Source organism: Cebus imitator, unplaced genomic scaffold, assembly GCF_001604975.1.
Source record: "Cebus imitator isolate Cc_AM_T3 unplaced genomic scaffold, Cebus_imitator-1.0 Scaffold50, whole genome shotgun sequence".
Classification (NCBI taxonomy): Eukaryota; Metazoa; Chordata; class Mammalia; order Primates; family Cebidae; genus Cebus; species Cebus imitator.
Window position 1 is genome coordinate 6,137,483 of NW_016107365.1, and position 13,098 is coordinate 6,150,580.

The following is a 13,098-nucleotide window of genomic DNA, read 5'->3' on the forward strand; positions in this document are numbered from 1 at the left end:
GGAGGTTGCGGTGAGCCGAGATCGCGCCATTGCACAAAAAAAAAGAAAAAAAAAGGGAAACCCCGTCAAAAAAAAAAAAAAAAAAAAAGAAAGTGAAAACAGCCCATAGAATGGAGGAAATATTTTTCACATCATAGATCAAATAATCTTGTATACTGAATATGTAAGAAACTCTTATAACTCAAAAATAAAAAGACAAATAATTCAACTAAAACATGAGAGATCGATTTGAAAAACATTTCTCCAGAAGTACATAAAGGGGCTATACCCACATAAAAAGAAGCGGAATATCATGAACCCTCAGGGAAATGAAAATCAAAACCGTAATGAGATGCCACTTTGTATCCACTAGGACGGCTGTAATCAGAAAGAAGAGTATTGGCAAGGATGTGAAGATATTGAAATCCTCATACACTGATGGTGGGAAGGGGAAATGGTACAGCTGTTTTGGAAAACAGACTGAAAGTTCTAAAAAGATTGAACATATAGTTACCCTGTGACCTAGGAATTCTCTTGGGTATATACCCAAGAGAAATGATACGTCAGTGCAAAAACTAGTTCACAAGTGTTTATAGCAGCATCATTCACAATAGTCAAAAAGTTGGGAGGAAAAATAACATGTCCAAAAACTGATAAATAAATAAATAAATGTGATGTATTCATACAATGAAGCATTATTTAAGAATGGGTCTCCCAGCAGAAAGGACCTGATGGTAGCAAATGCCTTGAGTTTTATAGTTTGATTTTAAGAGGCGGTGTCTTATTTACATAGGGCTCATAGATTGGTTCAATCAGGTATGACATTTACATAATGCACGGGGAAGGCTGGTGGCCCCATCCTAATCTCCTTATGCTAATGGACTTTCCAGTTGATGGAGCCATCATGTCTGCTCCTTTACAGTACACATGGCTGGCAGAGAAGGGAAGATGGAGCCGTCATCTTGAACATGTCTAGTCCTTAGTTCCTGCCGACATTCACTTGTGCAAGCTCCCAGCCCACAGGCTGCTCTGTGTTAGGATATGATTTGGGGCTGCTTTACATAAAAAAGAGAAGCCTTACCAAGGACTCCCATACCCTTGCTATCTGCCTGAGTGATTTCTTCTTAACTTCTATATCAGTATCTGTGCTTGAAGTTTTTTCCTTATACTTAAAAAATCAATCCAAAGCCTAGTCAGCCCACATGATGATTGTGCGCTAGTTTAGAAGTTTGCATATTGGCAGGGCATGGTGACTCATGCCTGTAACCCCAGCACTTTGGGAGGTTGAGGCGGGCAGATCACGAGATCAGGAGTTCAAGACCAGTCTGGCCAACATGGTGAAACCCCGTCTCTACTAAAAATATAAAAATTAGCTGGGTGTGGTGGCACAGGCCTGCAGTCCCAGCTATTCAGGAGGCTGAGGCAGGAGAATTGCTTGAACCCGAGAGATGAAGGTTGCATTGAGCTGAGATCGTGCCACTGCACTCCAGCATATCATGGCTCCTGCTTCATTGTGAGGGATTTTAATACCTTTAGAGCAGTGTTAAGTACCCAGTCTGACTGGTTATCCTGTCAGCAGAGTGTGTCACCTCTCACAGAAGAATAGTTTTGTTTGTTGATCATATATGGACTGATAATTCATACAGGTTTCTGAGTCGTATCTTATTGGAAGGGGCTTTGAGAGCTCTAGGCCTGTGGGCCTTCCTGAGGGGGTGACTGCATTTGAATAGGCTCTAAGCTTCCTGTATCCCACCTCTGCCCTGCTACGGCATCACAAGGGGAAACCTGGACCATTTACTGTGCCTGTTGCAAGGTTGGTGACAAAGAGGGAGTTCTGAGAGAGCAAATGAGTCCCCAGGAATCTCCTCAACCCTGGCAGTGAATATACTATACTCTGACCTTATACTGAAACAGTGACAACATCTGTGTCTCCAAGCAGTGGAACTCTGACCACTACTCTGGAAGTAGCCCTGGAGTATTTTGTTACCAATTTTTTTTTTCACACTAGGCCTAGACTGGAGGATTCAGTTTGGTGAGTTGTGAGAAGCTAAAAGTTGGAATTAGAGGAGCAGAGACCCCTGGCAACTTTATTGAGCTATGTGGCCTTAGCCTTTTCTGAGCTTTGGAAAACCTCAGACATCATGTCAGAAAATCAACAGAATCTCAAAAGAAAAAACAAAAAAAAGAAAGAAGAAGAAACAAAAATTTAAAAAAAGAAAAAGAAAATCAACAGAATCTGAGAAAAACACGGGAAAATCATCAGCAAATGGTGATACTGATAGCACCTCTTTCTTATGGGTGGTCATGAGAAGATTCAATAGTAATCCCCATGAGGTATCAAGTCCAGGTTCTGGCACAAAATAGTGCTCAATGACTACTAGTTGTCATTGATAATAACGTCATCTTTTGGCTTTCAAGGCAGAGAAAAAGAGGTATCTCCGTTAATGCCTAATGTTAAAAAAAGTAACATTTTGTAACTTTTTGGCAATATCTTAAAAGATTTTATGATGTAACTGTGATGCTTGGGAAACTTTTTCTTAGGCTGTCAGAATCTTTCATAACCATATGTTGGGTACTTGCTTTGTGTAAACAGGTTTCTAGTCACAAAGGAATTACAGAAAGAAAGAAGAAATGGCCTTTGCCTTTGAGCAGTTCCTAATGTTTTAAGAATTAATCATGGCCTATATTTTAAATAGGTTGTACTAAGCTAAGTTTTTGCTATCAGTGTTTTTTGTTTGTTTTTTGTTTTAAATTTTTTTTGTTTTTGTTTTTTTGTTTGTTTGTTTTTAATTTTTTTTTTGAGACAGAGTCTTACTCTTTCGCCCAGGCTGGAGTGCAGTGATGCAATCTCGGCTCACTGCAACCTCTTCCTCCTGGGTTCAAGCAATTCTCCTGCCTCAGCCTCCCAAGTAGCTGGGACTGCAGGCACCCATTACCATGCCTGACTAATTTTTGTCTTTAGTAGAGATGGGGTTTCGCCATGTTCACCAGGCTGGTCTCGAACTCCTGACCTCAAGTGGTCTGCCCACTTTGGCCTCCCAAAGTGCTGGGATTATAGGCATAAGCCACCATCCCCAGCCTGGTATCAGTGTTTTAAACCAAGTGCACGTATATTTTAATATAGACAAAAATAACTGTGATTAGCTGTTTTCAGAAACAAGCCCAACTCTGAAATAATCATACTTCAGAGTTTTTATTTTTGCATCCTGCCCTTTGCTCCCGGTTGTCAACTTATCTCCTCTATTCTTGCTACCAATTGCCGGTTTACCCCCAACCCTACCCTGCACACATATACCCCAACTACCAGGTTGTTAAAAAAATCCATATATTTTTGTGTAAGAAACAATTTCTTGCACTTTTCCAAGATAATTATTTGAAAATGTAATTATTTGTAAACAGATATGTTTTATTGTGAAATCACCTAATACTCAAATTAGTTTATTTAGCTTAGAAACTTGGTCTAGAGCAGTGGCTTTTAACTTGGCTGCATTTTTTTAAGGCAGCATTATTATTGATTTCTTCTTTTCAAAATTTAGCAAGTCCATGGTATTCTTACTTCAGTTTATTTGATGTGAGGCTCAAATGTGAAAAGTATGTGAAAAGTAAGTTCATCAACATCGCATCTTACCTGTTCCTTGTTCTTCCTGTTTCACAGCCCTATAGAATGTTAGAGCTGGCAAAGACTTGATCACTAGCTTCTTCTCATCACCAACACCCCTCCTTTAGCAGAGGAGAGAAACTGAGGCTTGGAGAGGCGAGGGGATTTGCTTGCAGTCATACCTCCACCATGTGGCTGAGTCCAGTGCAGAACCCTCCCTTTGCCTCAGTGCCTCTCCCTGGCTGACAATCTTTGTCTGTTTTTTGACTCCCTTTTCTAAGCTGTCACCAGGTCCTCTTACTGTTTCCTGGAAATGTCTCTTGGTTGTCTTCCTTCCCGTTTCTTCCTGGCTGATCTTGTTGCTCAACACCTCACAATGGGAAAGGCCTGACAGAGGACTTGGTCTCTGAGGCATCCATTATACCAGCTCAGTTCTCTCTGATTACCACTGTCAGTACCTCACTCCTCTTCTGCGAGGCTGCCAGGAGCTCCCTGCTTCTCGTGATTATGAATATCAACACTTGTCCTCGCGTGCTAGACCCTCCAGAGCCTGGCGTCACCGGGAAGGCCCAGCTTCATGGCTGTCTTCTCCCCGTGAGCCCCAAAGCCCACTGTCTTCTCTGGGCTTTCTTCATGAGTCAGCCATGTTTCTTTGATGCCTTTAGTTTTTGTTCTCCCCAGCTTCCGGTTCTCTCCCTGCCTCTCCAGCCACGGCAGGTCCTCCAATAACATCGTTTCATTGGATGTCATCTCTTCATAATGTTGGTGAGGAAGAAGGGGCCAGTGTGGAGTTTGTGTGGTCTCCCCAGCTCTGTGTGGGTTTTCTCTGGGCACTCCTGTTGTCTTCCACATCCCAAAGATGCGCATGCCAGGTTACCTGATGTGCCTCATTGTCCCACCTGAGTGAGTGTGGTGGGGGTGTGAGCGTGTCTTCCAGTGGGAACGCATCCTGTCCAGGGTTGGTGCCCCCGCCCACAAACTGCGGGGATAGGCTGCGGCCACCCAAGACCCTGAACTGAAATAAGAGAGTGAAGAATTATCTTACTTTTTTTTTTCCGAGCCCCTCCATTATACCAAAAGTTTATGTTAATCTTTCTTAGTTGTACGTATAGCTCACATTTATTTCAGTGTTTAACATAGAAGAGTTTTGGTCTTTATTTAGAAGTTTGCTGGTGTTTTTGTGACCAGAAATAGGCAATAGGAACTTAATTCTTTTTAGAGACAGGGTCTTGCACTGTTGCCTGGGCTGGAATGCCGTGGCCTGACTACGGCTTATTGCAGCCTCAAACTCAAGCAGTCCTTCCACCCTATCCCCTGAGTAACTGGGACCACAGGTGCACACCACCATGCCCGGCTCATTTTTTTTTTTTTTTAAGAGAGCCAGGGTCTGGCCAGGCACGGTGGCTAACGCCTGTAATCACTGCACTTTGGGAGGCCAAGGCAGGTGGATCATGGGGTCAAGAGATTAAGACCATCCTAGCCAACATGGCGAAACCCAGTCTCTACTAAAAATAAAATTCAAAAATTAGCTGGGTATGGTGGTGTGCTCCTGTAGTCCCAGGTACTTGGGAGGCTAAGGCAACAGAATTGCTTGAACCTGGGAGGCGGAGGTTGCAGTGAGCCGAGATTGCGCCACTGCACTCCAGCCTGGCCCAAGCCTGGTGACACAGCGAGACTCTGTCTCAAAAAAAAACAAGAGAACCAGGGTCTCACTGCTGCCTAGGCTGATTCAAACTCCTGGCCTGAAGCAGTCCTCCCACCTCACCCTCCCAAAGTTCTGGAATTACAGGCATGAACCATAGTGCCCAGTGTAACTTGTTTATAGAAATTAGCCTATGGTAAAATTGATTTTGTTACACATTATTTTGCTTAAATTCACAGTTTCCAAGTAGGTGAGGACTTACCGTACTCCATTCTTCAAGGCCAAGTCCAGGTTCTACCTCCTTTTTAATGTTTTTCTTGATTGCTGCAGTGATCGCCCAGTGATTCCCCTTTACTCCCAGACATTTTCTGATTATATCCTACCATGTAGCATTGCACATCATAGTCCCTCATATGGTTCTCTGGCTTTTCCTTGGTATTGTGTTGCCTTCTCAATTATATTTAATGCTCTTTGAAGGCAAGACTTATGTTTATATTTTTCTCATATACACTATTACCCTCCCATCCATGTTTGAAGACCCTCAGTGAACGCCTGAAACTGAAGATAGCACCAAACCCTGAATATACTGTTTTTTCATAGAGATACATACCTATGTGAAGGCTCAGTTTATAAACTAGGCACAGAAAGAGATTAACAATAGTAACTAATAATAAAACAGAACAATTATACCAATATACCATGATAGAAGTTCTGTGAATGTGGACCCTCTCTGTCTCACAATATCTTGTTGTGCTGCACTTACCCATCTTGTGATGAGGAAGGGATGGGAGTGGGACAGCATGAGATTTCATCATACTACTCGGCATGGCATGCACTTTAAAACTGAGTTGCGTATTCCTGGAACTTACCATTTAATATTTTCAGACTAGTTGACCTCAGATAACTAAAACTGCAGAAAGTGAAACCTTGGATAAGGGAGGACTACTGGATTCCAGTCTTATAGTGCCTAATAAGTGGTCTGTCATAACCACTTATGAGGGGCTTCTTGAACTTATAAAGTTGTTATTCAGAGCTACAAGCGGTTCAGACACATTACAGTGTTGGCGGCTTGGGTCAGGATCAGTTGTTAATATTGCGGTATGGTGCTCTGCTGTGTGCCAGGTGTTGGCAGGATCAGTGCCTATTGTGTTAATGATCCTCTAGGGAGACTGTCTGTATAGATATGGTGTTCATGCTAATAGTTTGATTTGTAGATCAGTAGCTGGGTGGCAGGGAGGCCGGGGGCTCCCTGCTGAGAACTGCACACAGGCATCTTGGATCTTCTAGTAGGTGATAGTTACTCGAGAAAGGAGCATTCTCATACCTCTGGCAGATCCTCAGCACACCATTGTGAAATGTGCACTGGCCTGTCTCCTCTCCCACTGTAAGTCCTTGAGCCAGTAATTGACCTTGGTGTTCTCTTTTCTACAATACTGGCACAACATCTTAGGTTTAATCTGATCTTTGTCTAAGATATTTTTTTCAGAACCCATTAAGTACTGTATCTTCTCAAAAAAGATAAGTGTGTTGTAATAAGTTCCTGGTATTGGAACAAGGAGTGTGTATTATTTAAAGAAGTTTTGTCTTTTTTTTTTAATTCCAGTGCCCCTTTTCCATGCCTTCCTACCTTTCCTGGTAGTCATTCCTGGACTGAGGGAACTGCAGATTTTATAGTACTTTGGACTATGTGCTCCTTGAGGCACAGCCCCTATAAGAATTGCCTCTGCCAATGGCTCATAAACTTGGAATTATTCTTTCTTTAATGTCAGCAGGACTACTTTCACCCATACAAAATGGTTTGGCCTTTTTCTCCTTTGGCACAAAGGAGACTTGGCAGAGGCTCAGTTAAAGGTGCAGTTGACGAGCTCTGGCATGAGAGTGAGTTCAGCGTCTCTGGGCTTTCATTCCCCCTGTTCATCTCATGTTCAGAATCCTCATTCTACCCAGAAAGTCTTCCCTTCCCACCAGTGACACCTAAAGATGTTTGTTTCAGATCCTGCTTTGTCTCCAACACACACAGCGAAACACTGCTTGCCTTCGTTTTCAGAAAGTTACCCAACTGGAGTCACTTTAATATTTTTTTAATCCTTTTAGGTGGATGGAAGTTTGCTTAGTTGAAGAATTGCCACCAACCACTGAACTGGAAGAAGGGCTCCGGAATGGAGTTTACCTTGCAAAGTTAGCCAAGTTCTTTGCCCCGAAAATGGTATCAGAGAAAAAGATCTATGATGTGGAACAAACACGTTATAAGGTAACCAAGATCTAATTGGTTTTGGCTTCCAGCTAAAAGTGAAAGTTTGGTATTTCATACCCTCTCCTTTCTTTTAATCTTAGTGTTTCTGTAATGATTTTGGGGAGTGGGGGATGTCTTTGAAGCCTGTTAATATCATTCCTGAGGCAGCAGCAGTTTTACAAAGCAAAGTGTTTCTATTTCTAGTCTGAAGCTGAGAGACCTCTGATTTGTGCAGCTTGCTAATGCCTCCCCCAACTTCCATGAATGACTTCATGGAAGTCATTTTTGACTTTGTTAGTGCCAGGAGATGGAAGAGTGGGAGCATGCTACCACTCCATTTTTCACCACTGACACAGTTATTACTCCTATCTTGGGTACCCAAACTTGTGGCCCTAAAGAGTTGGGGTCAATGTGATAAAAAAGTAAGAAGGTTGAACAATTAGCCAATAATTCTTTTCCATTTGATGTTTAAAACAAAATGTGACTAACCACTTTGTGTACAACTAGTTTTAAGAATTGTTTCAGGGCTAATTTGGGAAGCATCAGAAAATAAAAAGCTATCTTAGCCCTTTCAGAAACATCATAACAGCTGGGTGTGGTAGCTCTTGCCCATAATCCCAACACTTTGTGAGGCCAAGGTAGGAGGATTGCTTGAGCCCAGGAGTTCAAGGCTGCAGTGAGCTATGATCATACCACTGCCCTCCAGCCTGGATAACAGAGTGAGAACCTGTCTCTAAAATAATAATAATAGGAAAAAGAAGTAAGATCAACAATAAAAACTGCACTGTTATTTAAATTTAGAAGAAGCAGGGAGAAGAAAACAAAATCAAAATAAACACCAATTTTATAATAATAAAAATTCCAGTCTTTTAGAGATACATATCAAAGTATTTGCAGATAAAATGCTACGTCTAGGATTTGTTTCAAAATAATTGAGGGAAAGGTAGACAGATGATAAAAAGCTGTCTGTGAGTTCATAACTATTTTGAATGATGGGTACATAGGAGTTCATTATGCTATCCTGTGTAGTTTTTTACATTTGAAGTTTTATATTCAAAAGGAAAAAGCAAACACCAAACTAAAAGGCTTCTCCATTAGCGATGCATCTTCAGAACAGAATGTTTAAATGTCTGGTGTTCTACGATGCAACATGTGACCTATTGTCTGCTGCAGGTCAAGGTTTCCAAAGCTTCTTTGAAACTTTATCTTTTTTTTTTAATGCATTTAGTTCTCTATATCAGTATTTTTTATCTGCAGATTTTCAAGTATTCTGAACAGTTATTTCTCTTACAGCTGCAGGGAATGTGTTGAGTAAGTTGGAAAAGGAATGATTTCCCATTTATTGCATGATTCATAGTACTCTTCCGTTCTTTAAGCAAAATATATTCTTTAAATGTGTATATTAAACACGGATAGAATGTTTGAATTATCTTTAAGGCTAACAGTGGACAAGATCACTTGTCAAATTTATTTTGAGTCTGTTTTTCTAGCCTAGTCAAAAAGGTAACCAAACAAAAGTTTTTGCCTTGAATAATGTTATAAATAAAAAGGTTCACGTTTATTAAAGTAAATTTGAGTTCATGAAGTTTCACTCCAGAGTTCCAGCTCATGTTAACCTTCCACAGGACTTTAATAAAATGATAACTTAGCCAGCTAAAATTAAAGTTTAGAAAAATTTTTTTGACAAATATTTTTAGAAATTCAGAGAAGTCCAGAAAAAGACCATCTGTATCATCTCTCCACAAAATAAATATCTGTCCACATTGTAGACTACAGCTTGTCTTCTTTTCATTGCTTTTATTCTGGCTATAATCAAGATCTAGGTCTGTCAGTATCAACACTTATGTAGATTTGATGATAGAGTTTGGGGTAGGCTCCAGCTCAACTGAAAGGGAATTAAAGGTTTTCTTTTGACTTTTATGGACTGTGAGAATCAGGCTGAGAAGACGGCCTTCATGGAAGTTAGCCTAAGAGCAGTGTGTGGGCTAGTCCTTTTCTCTTCCTGGAACATTGTATACCTTGAATATAGGAGCGTCCCTCCAGATCAGCCCTTGGCCCTCAAGGCAGTTGCCTCATCACAACTTAAACAGGTACCTTCTCCTCCTGGAATCAGAGATCCTATTATTTAAATGAATAGCAACCTCTCTTTGGAATGGGAACAAGGGAAATAATATTTGCAATTTCTGGTTATGGAATAAAATACTTGGGGGGTTAGGCAGGTGATGACATCCCTAAGTGAAACATCACAAGAGCGATGCCACCCCTCCCCCCATCAGATCCCTGGAAGGCTGGGTGGCACAAAGGTGATGCTGGGAGATGGGCAGGAAGGAGGGAGTCACGGCAGGAGGGAGGCAATGGCCCGCTGTGGTGTGGGAGCCCCTCTTTGCGGAGCTAAAAGAAAAAACATAAGACACACGGAAAGGACCCCACGTGGGGGGGTCCTTTCTCCACTGCAGAAAAGAGGTTTGCTTTTTTTCTTTATTAAATCCCTGAAAGTACCTAGCGTTCTTGATGGAAACTTTCAGTGATTTGCCATGTAATTATAAAATTTTATTTTAGGGTCTTTTCATTTCTCATACAAAAGATGAAAGGAGATAAATATTAGCAAACAGGTAACTCAGCTTCCTGATACTGTGTTGTTCAGGACTGAAGCATGTCATGTAGCCCTTTGCAAGGAGCGCTAAATCATAGGACTAAGGCAAAGACGTTAGAGCACAAGGGAACTCTCACTAACCCAGCCCTTGCCCCTCGTGCCGTCTGGAAACCATGAATTCAGTGAACTCAGCCTCTCGCTGCAGGGTCTGCGTAGACTGCAGCCATAAAATATGTTGGCCCTGGCACCGGCAGCTTTGATGAGCATCAGTTAGGTAGACAGGAGCTTTCGTGCTACCCCATTCTCTTTGTCTGCCAGCTTATTTACAACCCTGGTTCCTCATTAATTTCAGGTTGGAAAGATGTCCTGAGGGGTAGAGTTCAACTTTCCAGTTATGAGTATTTTTTCCACGGCCACTTCCGCCCTCCACACCAGGTCTGAGTTACATACCCATGCCATGTGCGCTGCAGCTCCTGACACAGTCCCTCTTGCACATGCCATAGTACATCGTAAAGCAGGCAGGCACCATGTGTGCCTCTATGCCCCATCCCCAGGGAATGGTGCAGGGTCTGATCCATAGTAGGTGCTTGGGGAATAGCTGTTGGATAAAGGAATGAATAATAATAGTTTCACAGAAGCCAAAGGATTCCATTCCTTTTCTTGTCTTCTGTGCTTTATTCAGTATGTACTCAATACACTGAGTGTGACACCCTTCCTCTAAGAATGGTGCTCAAGCCTCCTGCTGAACCACCTAATGGGAGTATGTAAAAATTGGATTCTTGGGTCCCACCCCAGACTACTAAGTCAGACAGAATCTCTTGACCCAGGAAGCAATACTCTTAATAAATCATCTGCAGGTGATTCTTTACTTCTGCGCTGCTAAGGTTTGAGTTAAGAACCACTGCTCTTTATAGGTGAATAAACATTAATATCACAAGTGCAATACAGTTGTAGAGAAGGAAGATAAAGACGTACCACTACAGAAATACATATAGGGTGGAATTCATTCATCCATCCAACACTTATCAAGACCCGTCGCATGCCAGGAACTGTTCTAGGCACTAATGGCAGGTTAGTGAGCCAAGCAGACATGGGCCTGGTTTCGTGGTGGCAGGGAGGCAGACTAAGTGAATTTACAGCTATGAATTGTGATAAGTGTCTAAAGGAAGACACAAAAGCCAATGTTATGGGTAGATAGCAACAACCAGGAGATGAGGCTTCTCTGGGGAAGAGTTTACTCTGAGGATGGAAGAGCGAGAAGAAAGTCATCCGTGTGCAGTCAGGGGTGGACACTGGGAAGAACTGCCCAAAGAGAGGGAGCCACAGGGAGGAAAAGAGCTTGGCCATAACGGTGTGGTTGAAAGGGATGGTCATGAAGATGAGGCCAGGAAGAGCAGAGATGAGACTGCACAGCCATTCAGGCCCCATGGAGCACCTGAGCTTTCATGCTATGTTGGGGGGACAGCAATCAGAAGCGTTGTGATGCTATATGGTGCAGTTTGTGCTTCAGAAAGATCAGTTGCTGCTATGCAGAGAACAAACCAGAAGGAGAATGAAGGCGGGGATGGAGTCCAGCAAGGGGATAATTCAGACCAATGACAGCGGCCTGCACAGACAAGAAGTGAACTGCTTCCAGAGGGAAAACCAGGGGTGGATCCTGAAAAGGAAATAGAAATGGTTGGAGGGCCGTGAGGAGAAGACAGCTGGATGACAGTGGGAGATGACCAAGGAGGAGGGAGCAGTCTCGTCCATTCTAAAGGGGGTGTTGGATGGTGAAGGACCAGGAAGGTTTCCATGGTGGGGGCTTGAGAGACTAGAGTTTTCCCAGGCAGACAACAGAAAGAAGAGGACGAAACGGCATTCCTTGGAGAGGTTTCAGTCTGACAAGGCTCAAAGATAAAGAGTACCCTGAACAGTGCCTTGATAATTGCAGGTTTATAATACATTCTCATTGAATATGTAGGTGTGTCTTAGATAGGGAAGACATGCACACAGTGGTTAGCAGTGTGAACTGTAGAATCAAAATACTTCAGAGTCTAGCTTCACCATTCACTTTAGCACTCTGAGCCTCAGTTTCCTCACCTGTGAAGTGGGAATACAGATTGAGTATCCTTAATCAAAAACCCAAGTTGCTCCGAAATTCAAAACTTTTTGAATACCGACGTGACACTCAAAGGAAATGCTCCTTGGAGCATTATGGATTTCTGATTTTTGGATTAGGGATGCTCAGTGAGTATGTCTGATGCAAATATTCCAGAATTTGTAAAAATCAGAAACTTGAAACACTTCTGATGCCAAACATTTCAGATAAGGGATCCTCAACCAAATAACAGTATCTGCCTTTGTAGAGATATTGTGAGGCACAGAATGATCTGTGCAAGGCACTTGGCACGGTGCCTGATAGACATGAGCATCTAGTGAATATTGGAGGCAGTGCTTGTTCTAAGGCACTTGAGCAGTAAAATGAATATAACATTTGGACTTGAAGTAAGGGGTTCTGCAAGGGAGTCTTAACCTTGAGCCTAACAAGTTAGGCAACTCAAGTGTCTTGCTTGTGCCCTCAGTTTTCCCATCTGTAAAATAAGCAAATTTGAATAATGTTATTGGTTTCTAAACTACCTCATGGTTTTAAAATGTTCTGATTCCAATACGCATGATGTTAGCATCCAATGAGGACCACGTAATTCCTTATCTATGCAATTTAAAGTAGATGAACCATGTTTGCTGGTGTAATAGCTCAGCAGTGGAATGTTTCCTGGTCTAATACCTGAAAGAAATTAGGTGTATGGACAACATCAACCCTTGGCTAAATCTGACTGTAGACATGTGACCTCATCTAATAGTAATATACAGGACTGGAAGGGGAAGAAAACACTAGTTAGAAATGACTATAATGGACTGAGATTATTTCAAGCCTATTTAGAAGACCGTTTTTACTCCAACTGAAGCACACTCAGTAGATTGGTAATGTTATTGCTGGAATTCACTTGCCAAAGTGTGCTCTTTAAGTATGCAAACATGAATCATAGGGTTCTGAAGTGAACATTCACAGG

At 42.1% G+C, this 13,098-nt stretch overlaps 1 protein-coding gene across 2 annotated transcripts in view; it reads left to right on the top strand.

Annotated features, from left to right (window-relative positions):
- IQGAP2 (IQ motif containing GTPase activating protein 2) overlaps positions 1-13,098 on the top strand; it is a 306,128-nt gene that overhangs the window by 145,781 nt on the left and 147,249 nt on the right. For both annotated transcript variants that reach the window (XM_017527675.2, XM_037738181.1), the window contains exon 3: positions 7,314-7,470. In XM_017527675.2, coding sequence (XP_017383164.1) covers positions 7,314-7,470 — 157 coding nt within the window. The remainder of the gene's footprint in view (positions 1-7,313; positions 7,471-13,098) is intronic.